An 18,501-nucleotide genomic window follows, 5' to 3' on the forward strand; every position below is an offset into this window, starting at 1 on the left:
CATCGGATCTCATTACAGATGGTTGCGAGCCACCATGTGGTTGCTGGGATTTGAACTCAGGACCTCTGGAAGAGCAGTCAGTAGGCAGGCTTGGGAGTGGCAGGTTGGGATGTTGCTTAGAGGTCTTGCCTGTCCTGGTGCATCCGAGCACATTTCATTAGTAATTGTTCTTCCCACTTTCTTCAGGCACCTCTTGCTGCGTTTTACCATCTCACTTTGAGCTGGGCCTCGTCAGGCAAAACTGAGCTTCCGCGTTGATTCAGGAGGTCTCCAGCCTTGTCTGTTTGCTGGAAAACAGCATTACTGACCCCTGGCCAGACGATTTGTAAAGGGCTTACTGACCACAAACACACTCCATGTGTCTTAGGATGTCGAAACATTGGTATTCGCGTGCCCCATAGCTTGCTCAGCCCGTTTTCTTATAACACCAAGACCACATCTTAGAACAACCAAAAATAACCATTTTATCATGGACTGTCTCAGTCTGTGGAATTGCTTTCAAGAAAAACCCATCCATTTTGTAATTTAGTTGATCAATACATCAGCATACTCTCTCAAACGTCTGTACCCACTGGCTTTTTCTTTTAAACAAATATAATCACAATAACATCACAACTCAGAAACTAACACAAATTCACTAGCATCAACTATCCAAGAATTGTTCAAGCTTCAGCGATAAGCCCGATCCTCTCACACCAACTTTTATTCAAAAAAGTGCCCTACAGTCCTGACTACAAGGCAGTCTGACGGAGACGTTTTCCCAATTGATGCTCCTCTTCCCGAATTACTCTAACTGGTGTCAATTTGGCAACAAAACAAAACAAGAAACAGCAAACCTAACACAGGATGGAAGTAAAATTGTCCCTGTGCAGAGAGAACATTATTTCTCTGTAGAAATCCAAAGGAACCCAAGCTCCTGACCTAACACATGGGTGAGCGGTAAACACCTGTGCATTGCTGAGAGGCAGCTGGAGTTTCCAAGTAAAAGCAGAGTATAACTGATATCTGTACTCCTAGAAAATGAACACACAGGTGTCACGAGACATCCTCAGGTAAGATTACGGGGAACAAAGTTGGAAACAGCACGGATATCTGTTTCTGTTCACAGCGACCGTGTTAAGAAGTCAGTCCTGACTTTATCCGCAGCCTCAGCCCGGTCCCGTCAAAACCTCAGCAAGTTATTTGTGGAGACCAACAAACTGACTCATAGGTTTACGTGGGGAGACAAAAATAAATAAATACACGGAACCAAAACCCGCCACCAAGAATAAAGGACACAGTGCAGAAACAATTGTGTAGGAACATCACTATCCAATTTCAAGATTTATTACGAAGCTACAGTAGCCAAGAGAGGAGGTGCTGGTGAGAGCACAGAAAATGGGTCAGTGGGCCAGAACAGCCAGTCCAGAAGGAGACCCACGTGAATTTGGCCAATCAGTCTGTGGAAATAGCAAAAACACTCTGTTCAGCAAGCGGTTCTGGAAGGACTAGCTATTTATGTGCTACAGATCGGGAGGGAGCCCTTTCAAAGGATACATGTAATAAAGTATCCAAAATGTGGGCAGAACTTGGCAGTTTCAACAATAAGTAAATAAAACAACCAAAAATAACCATTTTATCATGGACTGTCTCAGTCTATGGAATCGCTTTCAAGAAAAACCCATCCATTTTGTAATTTAGTTGATCAATACATCAGCGTATTCTCTCAAAAGTCTGCACCACTGGCATTTTTTTTAAAACAAATTTAATCACTTAACATCACAACTCAGAAATTAACACTAACTCATTAGCATCCAAGATAGTTATCCAAGAATTGTTCGAGCTTCCACAATTGTTTTCACGCTTAAAATACTAAGTTGCAATTCCAAACCAGGTTTACAGATTATTTGAATACGTACGTTCAAGGAGGCCAGTTTTTCCTGGAATTCCCACCTTGGGTTCATTGCATCCCTGTGGAGTCACGCACCTCCAGCAGTCCCTGTTTGTCACCTCCTGGAGCTAAAGGCATGGCCAGTCAGGCCAGAGGCCTGGGTGAAAGTGCTTTAGAGCTGTGCTTTTTGTAGATTCCACCAGCACCAATGGAATGGCTGTAGCTATCTAAACAGTCCACAGGCTTGGCTCTTAACCTAAACTACCCTCACGGCCTGCCCATGGTCACCAAAGGGTTCAGAGACACACATAGTAAGGCATTGCAGTCTTACTGCCTGTTTGTAAGGTAGGTGACTTCTACTTCTATCACAGTGTAAGTTTTACCCCCTAAACTTGCCATCTTTGTATAAGAATTTTTACAGTTCCTTGTCAGTTGTCTGGGAAGTGCAGGGAGGAATCTCATTCAAATTTGCATTATTCCTGCTTGCTAGATCTGAGAGCCAGTGGCCCCTTTTTAACTCTTTCTTTTTGAGACAGTCTCATGCAGCCTTTCCGGTGTATGCCACCACGCCCAGTTGCACCTGAGCCTGTGTGGGTCCCGAGGATTGACTCTGGCTGTCGAGAAGGTGACTTTTACCGGCAGGCTCATCTCTACCGTACTCCTTTTAAGCTATCCATGTTACTTGCCCATTTTTATCTCTAACGAGAAGCTTGCCAACTCATAGTGATGTATAAAACTTTTGTCGTTAAAAAAATCCCTTTGTAAAATGTGAGTAAGTAGTCTATTATAACAATTGTTGTGGTTTGACTCCCCTCCCCCGCCCCAGCCTAGCGGTAGCCATTTTGTTCCAGGCCTGTCAGCTAATTCATATCCTTACTGTAATACGTCTGCCAATCATTGACCCAGAGAAGTGACTTGACTCAGAGCAAGGATGCTGCCCACACGCCCTGATTTGCTCTGCTCTGCATGTTCTCAATGTTCTGTATGAAGTTTGCTAATCCTAAGAAATTCCACAAAGCTTTATGTAGGACCCATCAAATCAAAGGCCAATATAAATTGTTATGTCTAAAATATCTTGAGTCAGAGCTGACCACTGGGCAGCACTTCCTGCACCTGTGTAAGAACTCAACATGGTGTGTGTTGTGTGTGTGTGTTTTCCTTTATAAGCTGACAGAAGATATCTGTTGTCATAGCTCAGATAATTCTGATCTATACCTCTGACCAGTGTTATGCTGCACGTTCAATAAACTTCTATTCCTGCTTAACTGAGATCAGTGTTCATATGGCTTAGTGATTCCTAACCCCAACCAAAAATTGCCTAGTTTCTGTCTGATTTATTCTGTAGGCTCAGGAGACAATTCGTGCTTTCAGAATACTTCCCGAATTCCCATAATTGTGCCAAAACCCCATCTAAGCAGCAGAGTTCGTTTCCTTTTCTCTGTGTAGGTCCTGATCCATCAGGTCTGGCTCTTGCTGTAGGAGCAGCAGCAGTTGTGTCCCCCATCCTCACCCCTGGAAGCATCCATCCATCTGCTGCAGTCACCCTCATCCATCGGCTGGTGGTTTTACCTTTTGCTTTTGTTCATTTGCTGGTTTTATCTTTGAAATTAATTTGCTGAAATATGGCTGATAACCCAAGACTTGAACCGTGGGGATGTTGCTCCAGAATGAGGGTTTGTGGCTGGATGCCCAGAGATGGCAGTGTGTTGCATGCTCAAGATTGAGCCCAGGTTCACCAGCGTGCTAGGTAGGAGGTCTACCATGGAGCCACTCCCAGTCATTGGTCTCTTCTGCATCGTCTTTGATTGTGGCTCAGGTATGGAAAGCAGCATGCACCACTTGCTTTTACTTGTATGCAATTAACCCTGCATGGATTAGCCCTGCAGACTAAAAAAATCAGGAACCCAACAACACCCTTAAGTTGTGTGTAGGGTCAGGGAGCAGGGCCACGAGGTCTTAATAGTGTGCATGTGTATGTAGGATGAGGCGCTCACTGGAGACTGAAGGTAGATCTGTAGCTTTTGAATCAACAAACGTTTGGGAAGAACTCTGAGGCTTTTTTCCTTTCACAGTTCCCAGAGGTAGCACTAACACTTGTCTATTAAGATCCTAATCTCGGCTCTGACAGCACAGCTTTAGAGCAGGTTTTAATCACACCACCTCGTTCTAATTCTACACACGAACACACGCTACTGATGCCTTTGTCTGCTGCTCAAAAGCATCCCAGCAGGAGAGCAATGTTTACTGCATACATTTATTTTATTTTTCAAGAAGATTTATTTTATATACATGAGTACACTGTTGCTGCCCTCAGACACACCAGAAGAGGGCATCAGATTCCACTACAGATGGTTGTGAGCCACCATGTGGTTGCTGGGAATTGAACTCAGGACGTCTGGAAGAGCAGTCAGTGCTCTAACCGCTGAGCCATCTCTCCAGCCCCACAAATCTTTAATCTGCTTTTTAAAATGTATTTGTGTTTAACATGCACACTTGTGCACAAGCTCTAGGGATGAAACCTAGGGAGGACTCTGCACTCACCAGGCAAGGGGCACGCATTTAGTCTACTTAGTGAGTTCTAACGGTAGGCAGAACTAGTTCGCTCACCATTCTTCTTCATGTTTCCTCCCAGCCAGCTCTGTCTTCCTGTGTTAAAGACAGAAACTCCACCATTCCCTCAACCTCTTCCTTGCTCCAAATCCTGTTGTAACTAATCATTGTTTAGATCGACATAAGGAGGAGTAACACTTTTTCACAGTATTTTTTCCTCAGTATATAGTACAAGTTATTTTGAAGGTGTCGTATTTGACTCGGAGCTCAGCCTTTTTCTGTGTGGTTACTGCTGCCGCACACTGAGAGCTTTTGGGTTCTTGGACTGCTGGAAGAACTTCAGCCTGGGTGAGGGTGGAAACCATTTCCCATCTCTGTGGGCTTTTGCACGGGTATCTGCGGACCCCATGGGAGAATATTCCATGCCTGCCTCTGTCTCCATCACCAGGATCACACCACAGCTCACAGGGAGCCATCCTCTGGCCTTGAACCATCTTCCTAGTTTACTAGGATGTCAGTCAGATTGGGTTAATCAATGGTTTCATCTTTTTCTACAAGAATCCCATTTGCAAATACAGCTCCATTCTCAAGGGCTGGTCTCAAGCTTTACCACTGTAATTTTGTAAGTGCCTGCATTAAGTTCCCATGGTACAGGCAGCCCTCGGGCTTCCCTGGTACTCGTCGGGTGCTTAGAGAGAGAACAATGCAATGTCTCCTGTATTTCTCATTTCAACCCTTAATCTCACCGGCTGAGACCTGCGTGCACCAACACAACAGCCTGGTACTCATTACTAATCGGAGCCTAATGACTCCTGGAGCAGAACAGTAGAAACACAGCTACCGGTTTGATTTCTTCCTCTGTGAAGCCTGTGTTTCTATGTCTTTTTTTTCTACTGAAGGAATTTTTTTTTTCTGTATTAATTTGGAAAAACTGTGCAATAAAAATATTTACATCTTGTGACATAATGAAACGATTTCCTTGGAAAAATAGGAAAGCAGCGTAACTGCCCATCGAAGGCACCGCAGGAGGAAGGCGCAGGTCTACGGGAAGGCAATTCTACCTGGCTTCGAGTGTCTGAAAGGCACTTCTCGTGAGGGCAGGAGAGAGTGGGGAGTGCGATGTGGATCTTAAGAAGCACTCTTGAACCTCGAGCACACTAATACTTCTAATTTGTTTGACAGTACACTATTTCTGAGCCATTCAAGATCTTTCCAGCTAACATACTCAACAGGGCTTCAAGGACTAAATCATCTGATTAACCCTTTCATGCCGACGACTGCTTCAGAACTTGCGCTCTCTCACGGGTGTCAAATTTCCGACATTTCACCCCCCCCCCCCCCAATTCTCCATCAAGGAAAGGATCAATCTCTCCATGGTTTATCTGAATGACCAAATAATAAGGTTTAAATGATGGCCAGCTATAGGCTATGTCCTTATTAAGTCTGATGGGATTATTTTAAAGCCAACTAATGTGATAAAGTTTGCAAAGTGATCCAGATTAAACAGGTTTGACTGCTCAATTTGGAAGATCAGCACATAGGTATAGGCAATTGTAAAATGTTAGGCTCTGAATGTCATCATCCGGAAAGTTGAGAAATGTTAACTGAACATTCTATTAGCTGGTTTTTATTACTTGTAACAATACGCATGTGCTTACTTTACGTGTACTTTTCCCCTCCCGCAGCTCTATGCCTTCCTAAGGAAATGTTCCCATGGTCCGATACAGGTTAAAGGAAGGACCACCTAGTTAATTGGGAAATAAACACTTATTCAGAAATGTAAAGGATCAAAGGGTCAACCAGAAGCTCCTGTTGGGATCACTGGTGTAAACAGGGCTTACTAGGGTGATCTCCCCGAAGCCAAGCATGAATGAGAGCCCTCAGAAATGCTATGAAAGGAGGTTTTCTCTCCTCTAGTCCCGAGTTTCGGTAAAATTACTAGTTTCGGTAAAATTACTAGTTTTGAGTGATCATCTAATCTTGAAAACCAGACCAACCCACACTGTCCTACAACTTTCCAGCACTGTTTTTCCTTTGCTCTAGTGCAGAAAACAACTTTACATGCTAATACTGCTCTGGCTCACTGCATCGATGCTCAAGTCCGGCTGGGGCCATAAAGTTTACACACATGTTCCAGGCATGTAAGAAACTGAATCATGCATTTGAGGGAGAAAATACCCTCGAATGGAATGAGTTTATAATCCTGCAGAAAAAAACACTTTGCAACAAAATATGATACTGTTTCCAGTCAATCAAGGCTGTAACCCTGATGGTCTGTGACCCTGGCTACTCAAGACCCTGAGGCAGGAAGATATTTTAAGTTCAAGGCGTCTGTACTCCATTGTGAGCTCAAGGCAACCTGAGCGACAAAATACTCTCAGAAGAGTAAAAACAAAAACAAAACCTCCAGCTGGACCCCAGCTCGGTAGGAGCATTGTCTGCCTTCCACGTTCATCACAGGTACAAAATCAAAAATGGACAGGAAGTAAAAAGAAAAGACTCCCCATCCGGGTGTGCCGTCATGTTGCTAACACTCCTTCCCAGGGGGACATAACAAAGTCTGCCCTCATCCTAAGGACCCGACAACAACCCAGGCATGGACCCATAACCATTCACGCTGGGAGTCTAGGAGTTTTCCAGGCTTACACACTTACACGGCATGGGTGAGGAGTGGGTGGGGAGTCTGCCCAGCAGGGACAAGCTTCTCACAGCGGCACAGCGAGCCTCCCCTTGCTGCTCCCAGCTGACCTGCTCCAGTGTGAGACTCAACCTACGACTATGAAGTATTTACACTTCAGACAAACTTCAACACCACCTGATGTAATGACATTTAACTAAGTGGTCAACTGAAAATTTGGTAAAGTATAAAACAAACAATTTTATTAGATGAACTCATTTATTTGACACATTAAGTTATGCAAAGAAAAATATATGCAACTGCATAAAAAGAACCACGTTTTCATATTATTAAACACAGCAGTGGCCGAAAATGACGAATTGTAGAATGGACCCCAGGATTTAATGCAAAAAATCACGCCGTACAGAAAAACGTCAGGCCTCTAACTTCACAGAATCCAGCACTATGCGGGCTTCTTTGTACTCCTCAGCTTCTTCCAAGTCCTTTTCGCTCTCCTGAAATGAAAACGAGCAAAGTTAAGTCTGTCCTTAGGAATTTCAGCACTTGCTGCTTACAGTACAGACCAGTGAGCGACTCGAGAACCAGGGAAAAGGAAGGACTCTAGGATTCCAGGTACAGAACCGCTCTGACAGTCTCTTCCTGGGCAAGGAGGAAACGAGAGGCTCGCTTAGTTTAGTATATATTCTCATACTGTAATTAACAACAGTATGGTGTAATTAACAACACAGCTATCTAAATGTATTAGTGCTAAGTAAATAAAAATCACACATTAAAAAATTCATCCTTACTTGTCCAGCATTATCATACAAAACAGATTATTTACAATGTATTAAAAGTAAAAAACAAGGATTTGCTAATCATCTATCAGAAAATAATACTCCCATTACTCCCAATGCCAAATGCTGTCACTGATGTCACACAGGTTAAATACAATCAAATGAGAAAGTGGGCTGTCTGCTTATTAATGATATATCATACTATCACCAAACAAAATATTAACATCTTCAATTTTCTTTTTAAAGATTTTTTTTTATTAACTTATTTAATGTATGTGAGTACACTGTTGCTGTTTTCAGACACACCAGAAGAGGGCATCAGATCCCATTACAGATGGTTGTGAGCCACCATGTGGTTGCTGGGAACTGAACTCAGGACCTCAGGAAGAGCAGTCAGTGCTCTTAACTGCTGAGCCCCCTTTAATTTTCTGATATTTAAAAATTGAGTTTTTGTACACACTAATATATATGAAACTCTCATTAAAATATAAAGCACGTCCTTCCTGAGCTGACAGCGCTCCTGCAAGCATGGTGAGCGTCCCTAAGACCCAGCAGACATTCTGCAAGGAATGTGGGAAGCACCACCCACGGGGTGACGCAGGACAAGGGCAAGGACTCTTTGTCTGCCCAGGGGATGCGGCCTTAGGACAGTGCTGAGACTGGAGTGTGTTGAGCCCAACTGCAGATCTAAGAAGATGCTGGCTACTGTGAGATACAAGCATTTTAAAGTGGGAGGTGACAAGAAGAGAAAGGGCCAAGTGATCCAGTTCTAAGCTGATTTTGTTATTAAGACAATAAAATCTTGACCTTTCAAAAAAAAAAAAAAAATGACAGCAACAGATTAATTAGAGAAAGCCTGTGTTGTCAGACTGGAGTCTGTGCTGGAAAGCACGTCTGTGTGCTCCATGGGTGCCTGCTGCCCATGGAGGCCTGAGGAGGGCGTCTGATCCCCTGGAACTGAAGCTACCGTTTGTTGTGAGCTGCCCTGGTGCTGGGATGGAACCTGGCCCATCAGTCCAGCCCTGAGGTTTAGATGAAGTCACGGACAACAAAAGGTGAAGACAGCGATGACAGAAAGAGGAGTGACCTGTGTGCTCAACGTAACAGTAATGCGAGGCGCTGAACTCAGACGCTGGTAGCAACTTCTTAGGCCTGAACAACTTCAACATTCTTCTTTCAGTAAATGGAAGTTTACTGAGAAGATGTAATAGTTTAATTTAACCTCAAGTTTAACTATCTAAACACATTTTTAAACAAATTGTATTATTTCATCTTATCAGCTGTTTCTCCTAAGGAGAAAAAAGTATTGAAATTGTTAAGACATAAAAATGGTATTTCTATGTAGCATTTTAACAGTGATTGGTCCTTCCTTCCCTTCCCTTCCCCCCCTCCCTCCCTTCCTTCCTCCCTTCCTTCCTGTCTGTCTTTCTTTCTCCTTCTTTCTGGTTTGGTTTGCTTTGAGACAGGGTTTCTCTGTGTAGCCCTGGCTGTATTGGAACCCACTATAGAGGGAGGTGCACGATGGGGCCTGGGGAGGTGCCTGAGAGGATTAAAAGCACGCAATGCTCTTCCAGGGGAACAGAGGTCAACTCCTAGTTCCCGCCTCAGGTGGCCACACCGCCAATGATGATAGGATAATATGACACCCATTTTATCTCTAACAGCACACTGACCTCTGTTCCACTGGATATGAGATGTGAGACCCAGTGCACTGGGGCAACACTATTGTCTAGGTTAGGGGTCCTGAATTATAGAAGAGTGGAGAAACTGAGCCCAAGCAAGTGACCGTGTATGTATTTATTTCCCTCTACTATTAAGTGGATGTGACATTACCAGTTGCTTCAAGTTCCAGTAACCTGACTTCCCCATAATAAACTATAATCTGGAATTGTCAATAAAATTAAACCCTTTCTTCCTGAAGTTGCTTTGTAAAGGCTAAAGTTATGTTGTAAGCTTTCAATCACTGTGCTGAAGAGGCCTATTAAACAAAATGCCTCTAACCTGTGAGCCCCACTTGCCCAAGGACAGGTAACGTCCTGGAATGCTGGGGGCCTTGTCCATGTGAGATGACAAGCCATGCTTCAAACTGGCTCCAAAACTATGGTAGTAGCATTTTGCTCACCTGCTGGGATTCACAGCTTTGTGTTAGGGTTATTTGATTGTTTTGAATCACAGCGACAGACGTGATACCAGGATAGCTGGGGCGATTTATTTTTGAGACAGGACTCTATGCTGCCCTTGAACTCAGAGACCCGCCTGCCTCTGACTCCAGAGCTGGAATTAAAGGTGTGTCACCACCCTCAGCTGTGCGATGGCTGGTACTGACTGCCTCCTGGACACAGTCTAGAATTGCCTGGGACACTAGCTCGCCCGCCATGCTCCTGAATTAAGGACAAATGCTGACTAGCTGCTTCAAGTCCCTGTGCCTCCATGGATGTCACCTGGAGTTGTGAGCCAAGTAAGCTCTGTCTCTCGGGTTGGCTGCTTCTATTCATATTTTATCACAGCAACAAGACACGGCACTAAGGCAGGCAGTGGCACTAAGAGCAGGCACTTGCTGTGAGGAACCCAAGCAGGCCGCGGCAGCTGCTTTGTAGGAAGAATGGGAAGTGTTTGGTTTAGAAAATGCACTAAATGCTGGACGCAGAGGCTGCCTGGCAATCTAGTGGGGTGTGGAGGACAGGAATGTGGAGGAAATGGTATATGAAATGGAGGCCCAGCAACAGTTACAGAGGGAAGAAGGGCTCTCAGGAACTGGGCTGGGGTCATTCCTGTGATATTTTGGCCAAGAATCTGGCTTCATTCTGCTTCTGTTCTGAGAAGCAGAGGGAGTTGGAGAAGACAATGTACGATCTGTCTGCGGAGAGCAAGAGGCGTCTGTGCTGCATGGGAGAAAACGCTCCGAAGGCAGAGCCGCCATGGAGGGTCCATCTCGAGCACAGGAGAAAAGCCTAAGGCCTTCCCTGTGCCTGGAAAGCAGCTGCCCAGGGGAGCGTGTCTCCAGGGGCAGCCGCAGAAGCACATACACTGCGGTCCACAGGGAAGGCCGGATCCTGAGGTGTCCTCAGAACTCGGCTTCTGTGCCTGAGTTATCTGTTTTGTAGTCGTGAAAGATGTGTGGGGAGGGCAGCTGAGGCCAGGCAGTGTGGCATGGGGGCAGTCCCTGTGCTAAGAGCCCCGAGAGGCTAACTGTAAAGGAAGCTTTAGCCACAGTGGAGCCCCAGAAGGAAGTGCAGCCAGGAGCACAGTGTACCCCTCAAGGAGCACTGCGGGTGTGGAGTGCAGACAGAAGCTGCCTGCTGTAGGACGCAGGGATGAGGTGTGTGGGCTGCCTGTGCCTTTGGATCTCGGCCAACTTCATCCCAAGCCCCAGATGCAGGACAAAGAGCTGCAGGGTTTGGTGTTTCTCTGCCGAGTTCCATCTGTTTAGTTCTTGCTCTGCCACAATTCTTCCATTTGAAACAGGAATGTTTACTCTGTACTGTCTTATGCTGAAAATAACTTTAATAATTTTTGATTTTATAGGAACTCAGTTACAAGATTCCAGACTTTTAAAATATTGGAAAATTTAAAGACAATAAGGACTTCTACAAGTGGCCTGCACTCTACATTAGGAGATGATCTCCAGACATGGGGACAAGGGGTCGGGAAGGGTAGGGCTTAGCGATGTGTCTGTGTCAGGAAGGCAGGAAGTAGGGTTGCATGGCTGGCCCTAGCTGTCGGGCGTACACTCACGGGGAACACCAGCTCACGGCTCTCTGCAGCCTGCCTTCCTGCAGTGATGGTTGGGACTGCAACTGAGGCCAAGTAAGTTCTTTGTCCCTTAAGCAACAGAGAGTGGAACTAGGACAGTCACACCGTGCATCTGTTTATAAAGAAACAAGATGCTTTTATTTATACTTCCATCCACTCATAAAGTCAGCTAAGCACTGTGTGCTGTAACAGGAAGGATAACAGTGCCATCCACCTCGGTGGCTTCCTGAGAGCTCTGCCTCCATTACCTCTGGCCTCCCTTTCTCTCAAGTTTATTCAGGTTTGAATCTTAAATAATTCCAGGTCTTTTTAATGAGGGTCAATCAATCTGAGACATTGGATTGAATCAAATTTTGGACAGTTGACTCATTGTTATTTGTCAAAAAAAGTACATGTGCACACACACACACACACACACAGACACACACACAAATACATATACACATATACATACACACACATACACACAGATACACACATATACATACACATATATACACACACGTACACACATACATACACACACATACATACACATACATACACACACACATACACATACATACACAGACACACACATACACAGACACACACACGCACACATACACACAGGCACACAAACCAAATATACTGCTACTGCTCAGAACTGGTACCTACTATTGTGGCTCAGGCATTTAAATAAGTAAGTAGAGCAAAGGAGACAGTGAAGAACGTTAGTGGAGTCATGTCAAACGTAAGCTAAACCCTTTACACATTTAAAAGCACGCTGGGACAGCGGGTACGATGGTTAAACCGACTGTCAATTTGATACCTCGGAGGCAAGCCCCAGGCACACCAGTGAGGGGCTGTACTGATTAATGCTCGTCCGTCTCTGAGTGTCAGTGGGAGATTATTCTGATTATGTAACTGATGTGGGAAGACCCATCTTAGCCATGGGCTGGGCCATCCCCTAAGCAGAGGAGACAAGCACACGTGCGCTCACTGCATCCGTTCCTCACTACAGATGTATGTAGCCAGTTCTCAAGTCACTGTGACGTCCTGCTATGACACACTGATCTGGAACCCTGAGCTAAAGTGAACCTTTCCTTCCTAAGCTGCTTTCCTGCCAAGAGTATTTTACTATACAGTAGGAGAGAAAACTAAGACACAGCACGAATAAATACATCTCTCCAGTGTTAAATTTGAAATTGTTGGTTTTCCATGTATTAGGTTGTAGAAATTTTAAATATAAGACAGAGAAATCTTTACTTACTAGTATCTGCCGGAGATCAGTGTAAGCAGCCTCTAACCGGCGCTGGCAGTCTGGGATCATCATCCGGGACTCTTGCAGGATCTCTGCCTGCAATGAGAACACTTGTGAGACACGTCGGATGACAGGACTAATGTGTATTTATTATACATTGGCATATGACTAATGATGCAGAGGAAATGGAAAGTACAGTTATGTTAAAGGATGCAATGCTGTAATTTAAATTGGGTTTATCAGACTGTAATTCTGCAAAGTACAAGTTCTAAGCAGAACTTCACAAAAGTTTTGCACTTTTCTTCCTTTTGGTAATCACCTTTCTCATGGTAAGTGGCAATTAACTGGCAAAGCTCTTCATTCAGCTCTTATTTTGAAAGGCTATTTAAAGTAAACGATTCTCCTGCTGTCACAAAGCACCTTTATCTAAAATGGGATCAGCTGGTCATATAAATATCTCCTGCATCTTTGGGTAATAAAGGAAAACAGTGTTCAGATAATATCACAGGGAGATAATTACTGCATGAGAGAAGTTATTGAGTTATTGATCACATCGTGTGCACACTGCAGGAGGGACTCACTGAAAGACAGAGGTAAAGAAACACGAAAAGCAAAGACCAGCAGGTTCATATTTTGCTGCTTATCATGCATAAAAAGTTATTACTTATCCTTGTGCTTCATTTTAGGAAAAAGATTATTCTCCCCAAGCGGTTTGAGCCGAATTACCAATGCAGCACCCTCTGAATCTGAACTTCTTGCCTATTCCTTCTGAAGATAAACACAGAGAATTAACCACAGGGACACTCTTACTCTAAAGGATGTTTCTGGATGTAAAATCTACCACTCAGAGCTACATTGTCTATCAAAACACAAAAGAAAACGAGGAAACTCAGTTACTAGTCAGTCAAGATACTGGACTTCATTTCCTTCATTATTCTCAGAGATAGATATCATGATAATCAATGGCTTTCAGAGAAATGGGTACAAAATTAACCGAGATTTCGAATAAAACAATACACACACTTTAATGGCAATGATGCTGAAATAATGGACACTTTAGTGGGACCCAGAATTGCCATGCTTTTTGGTTGACAGTCTATCATAGCTCATATTGTAATAAACCCATTACAACGTTTGGATTCTCTATCCACATCTATTTTCTTGGATCAAAAAGCAAGGCTGAACTTAGAACTCCTGTATTAATAAGGCACTGGTTAAAATCTCAAATATAGGAGCATGACTTTACTCTCAAGTAAAGGACATCTAGGCAATGGCACTAAACTAGTTTTGCTAATGTGTGGAAAACTGGCAGCAGGAATATTGTAGATTCCCCTCCTGTGGAACGCCTGCAGAACAGCTTACAGGAATTAAAGACGATGAAAAAGACTCGGGTCAAACTCATGACAAGTCAAAAATACGCATTTACAATTGTGTCCCAGGCTTTAATGCTACTGAAATGAACTTAGGCAGCACTATCCACATAACTTCTACTCTTTATTATCTCTCCATATTAGTAGAGAGTAAGATCTTCCATTAGTCTAGCAAGGTGGAGCTCTCTCTTGTATTCCATCCAGATTATTACTAAGTTTCCTCTCTATTCACTACCCCAACCCCCACACCCACAGGTTTCACATCTGAAGATTTAACCTACAGTAGGCGGCACTGAACACCTGCCATCTGTCTCTGTCTCTGTCTATCTCTGTCTCTCTGTCTCTGTCTCTGTCTCTCTCTCTCTCTCTTTTCTCTCTCTCTCTCTCTTCCTCCCTCCCTCAGTCCCTCCCTCCTCTACAGTACACTACCATATTCAATCTTGTCCCTCAAGTGTTCCCAGGGCCTTCCCAAATTGCTACCCAGCCAAACTCTGTTCTTTTTAAAAAACAAACAAACAAACAACAACAAAAAGACCACTAAAAACCATGGAGTCCAATTTGTGTCAGCCAACTATTCCTGAGCACGGAGCCTGGAGCACTACAGCCTGCCCTGAACTGTGGCTAACATACCAAGAATCAGTCCATTAAAGAAAACTGATTTTCTTTTTCCCAGCATTCTTTTGGAATAGTTTCTTGACTAGGAGTGAAACTCAATGTCCAATTTCTGGGACTTCATCTGCCAAGAACAACATCTGAGTCATGACCACACAAAGAAGACATCCCCAAATACCCAAATTTAGCTACAGTATCTTCCTTGGAAAGTAGTCATTCAAATGAATGGTACCTTTCTTCAGAATACCTGAAAACAAGGTTTACTCTAATGCTCACTACGTTTCATCTAAGGGAAAAATCAGGGTCTTGGTGTACACTGGAACCCATAAGGAACCTTAGGGGAACACCATAGAGTACTATCCTCACTGATGCAAAATTCATTTTAAAACAAACGATACATTTTTTTGGTAGTTATTCTAGTAAAACGGAAGCTGGGGAAGACTAGGCAAGCTTTATTAGCTTATAACAATCTAAAGATTGCAGAACCTAGAAGCTGATCAATTTCTTTTACACTCAAACATAAAAACTGAAAAGGACACAGTCCAATTGATAGGAAATCTCTGTGACAGGAATAATTCTGTGAAACAATGTGGCAATATTAAGCTGGTAACTGATTAGGATAAGGTTTTCAGCTTCTTTAGTGGAGTAGAGCTTGAAACCAGGGTTGGCTGAGACCTATAATCTGGAACAACCTGTAGGATATGTCAGCTGTCTCTGAAGCCAATGACAGTTATACTTGTTTGTCAGACGAAACTCTAGAAATGACTGCAACATTAGCTAGTCTTCTCCTTTAAATGGTGGCAGGATGCTAACATACTCACATGGGGAGTAGGGATCCATTAGACTTGTGTTTGTCTTACTTCTGAATCCACTGAGGGAAAAGGAAGGGTTGTGTAGACTCTACAGGCCAGCAAGTACATGAGATGTAAATGGTGCACATGTACTGTGTAGAGCATGGGCACACATACCGTGTAGAACATGGTCAGACTAATGTATCTGACATTGTAAGACAGTCACTCTTATAAGACAGTCACTTCACATGTAAGCAAACAGAGAAGTCATGATGGAGACAGATGTGGAAACATTAAAAACAACAGGAGCGGTGAGGACATTAACACTGTACAGTGGAGAGTCCTGCAACATTGACTGCTGCAGATCAAGAAATGCTGTCAGGGGTAAACGGATGTCATATTATCATACCACTATAAGCATGGCAAGGCAACATGACTCTGTATATGAACTGAACAGATAAACAAATCCAAAAAAATAGATGGGGATTTCCATACTTAAACACTCAACAGTTTATAGGCATATTAGACAAAAAAGAGCAAAGTTAGGAAAGAACCAGACACCAGCACAGGATGCTATCAGCCAGGATCAGAACACACTACGAATGCAAGTCCACTCCAGCCCTAGAGGCACACAGCAGAGCACATCCTAGATCACACTACAGTGAAAACCAACAAAAGTCCCAACCCCACAGTCACACTCAGCACACTGTCTAAGTGAGGGAACCCTCAGTAGGGCAGTGGAGGCAAGGCACACTAGCACCTGGGAGCTGAGGCCACAAATGCAGCCAGACCTAAACTAATGGGGAGAGGGACATCCACAGCACTGAATGTTGACATGAGCAAGAGTAAGTGTTCTCACCTCAAAAATACAGAAAAAGAACCAACCCTTAAATAGCAACACATCCAGGCAGAGGCAGAGGCAGGAGGCCAGGCTGCTCTAATTAGGGAATTCCAGGACAGTCAGGGCTACAGAGAGTTCCTGTTAAAAGAACAAAACCAAGCAAACAGTACCCCTGCCCCCAATCAAAACAACAAACCAACAGAAAAAAGGTAAGGAAAGGAACTCAAAACAATCAAAGGAAATGAGATACAAATTGATAAAATTACAAATAGGAAAATACAGAAAAGAGGCAATAAAAGGTAGATTTTAAAAAAAGTGCAGACACTTCAAGCAAGACCAAGTGAGGAGCAGAAATCACCAAAAGCTCCACACAGCTCCTGCGGTCACTGGAGAACAAGGACACCTGGGGGCGACCACAACACCAGCAACTCAAGAGTAGGGACCCCACTCCTCGAGACTCACACAAGCTCTCCAAACCAGCCAGCTGCACCCATTTCTGCACATTTCAAGACTTCACCTTAACCTTCAATGAGTTCTACCCCAGTGTTCGTACAGTGCACTTCATTATCCCTTCACTACGGATGAAGAGTTGGTCTCCTTCCGCTTCCTGACCACCATGAAAAGGAATACAACATAGACTTTATAGTGGTCTTCACGTCAGTTTGGGAAGCTATTTTAAAGTTTACATGTAACTGTATTACTATGCTATCCAAGTTTTATGTTCAGTACTTAGAACTGGAGGAGCTGTAGTTTCCTGGTTGAGAGTGACCACGGGCGCTTGTGTCTAACACGTGAGCGCTGCGACCTGCTGTGGCCACTTCACCTGGGTCAGTGTCCTACCTTTGTTGAGCTTTATTTCTGTTTTGCTGGGGTTTCTCTGTGTTTGTGTGATGGGACTTCACTAGTCCATAGGCTGGCTTCTAACTTGCAGCAATCCTCCTGCCTCAGCTTTCTGACTGCCAAGATTACAGAAAAGCCCGAGCACAGCGATTTCCTTACTTTTAAATGCCAGTTCCACAGTGCACAGCGTCACCTCTGAGGAGGCAGACGGGAAAGACTACGTGAGTTACCCCATTCTCAGTAAGTGGTGGTTTTACCTGCTTCTTAATGGCATAGTTCTCACCATCTTCAGCCTTCATTTTCTCAATCTTTTCTTCTTGCTGCTTTGCTTCTTTTTCATACATCACTTTTTCTTTGACCAGTCTATAAACAAACCAAAAATGTTTCAGAGAATTAAATTTTTTCTCTAAAGGATGACAGAGAAACTGTGTAAATAAAAGCATATTTAAAATGGTAGTTAATATGGGCAGGCCAGAGGGAGGCAGCTTCTTCCACCTCAGATATAAGAATGAGCCTTGTGCTCCAAGTCCTCTATGGGTAAAGTGTGCTTACAGCTTGGAGGGGAAGGCATCCTGACTGGGGAGCCACGGAAGACCACAGTCACACAGTAATGTTGGTTATTCTCACCAATTTCAGTCAGACAGCAGAGACCCCCATTGTAAGCTCCACTCCCTGAGTGACAGGCCCCACGCCCCAACCCCAGCTGCCACTGAGGCTAAGGGGCCAGACCTCCAGCCTGAGGAACACTAGTGGCCAGGCCCTGCCCCAGGGTTCCCTGGTTTTTCCCTCCTAAAACCTCTCTTGTGTGAGGTTTACTGAGGGATGTGACTCTGTGGTTTTCCTTTCTTCTAACTGCCAGGATAGCTTTCTATCTGAGCTATAACACATGAGGTTAGACGCACATGGGAAAGACGCAAGGAGGGAGGCTGCCTCTGCTCACACATTAAGAAGAGAAACCCCCTCTTGCACCTGCAATGTCAAAGTACTGGGAAAGAGCTAACATTTCTGTGTGCTTTTTTAAATTTATATGTTTGGTAGTTTGAATATGCGTGGCCCAGGGAGTGGCACTATTTGGAGGTGTGGCCTTGTTGGAGGAAGTATGCCACTGTAGGCATGGGCTTCCAGACCCTCTTCCTAACCATGCGGGAGCCAGTCTTCTATTTGCCTTTGAAGAAGATGTAGAGCTCTCAGCTGCTCCAGTACCACAGCTTCCTGGA

At 44.1% G+C, this 18,501-nt stretch overlaps 1 protein-coding gene across 1 annotated transcript in view; it reads right to left on the reverse strand.

Moving 5' to 3' along the window:
* Positions 1-7,273: 7,273 nt before the first annotated feature.
* Tbca (tubulin folding cofactor A) overlaps positions 7,274-18,501 on the reverse strand; it is a 53,733-nt gene continuing 42,505 nt past the window's right edge. Inside the window, exons 2-4 of the mRNA XM_032899016.1 lie at positions 17,542-17,647; positions 12,840-12,926; positions 7,274-7,552 (exon numbers count right to left, since the gene is read on the reverse strand). Coding sequence (XP_032754907.1) covers positions 7,472-7,552; positions 12,840-12,926; positions 17,542-17,647 — 274 coding nt within the window. The 3' untranslated portion in view covers positions 7,274-7,471. The remainder of the gene's footprint in view (positions 7,553-12,839; positions 12,927-17,541; positions 17,648-18,501) is intronic.

The sequence above is a fragment of the Rattus rattus genome, chromosome 3 (assembly GCF_011064425.1).
Source record: "Rattus rattus isolate New Zealand chromosome 3, Rrattus_CSIRO_v1, whole genome shotgun sequence".
NCBI classification, from domain to species: domain Eukaryota; kingdom Metazoa; phylum Chordata; class Mammalia; order Rodentia; family Muridae; genus Rattus; species Rattus rattus.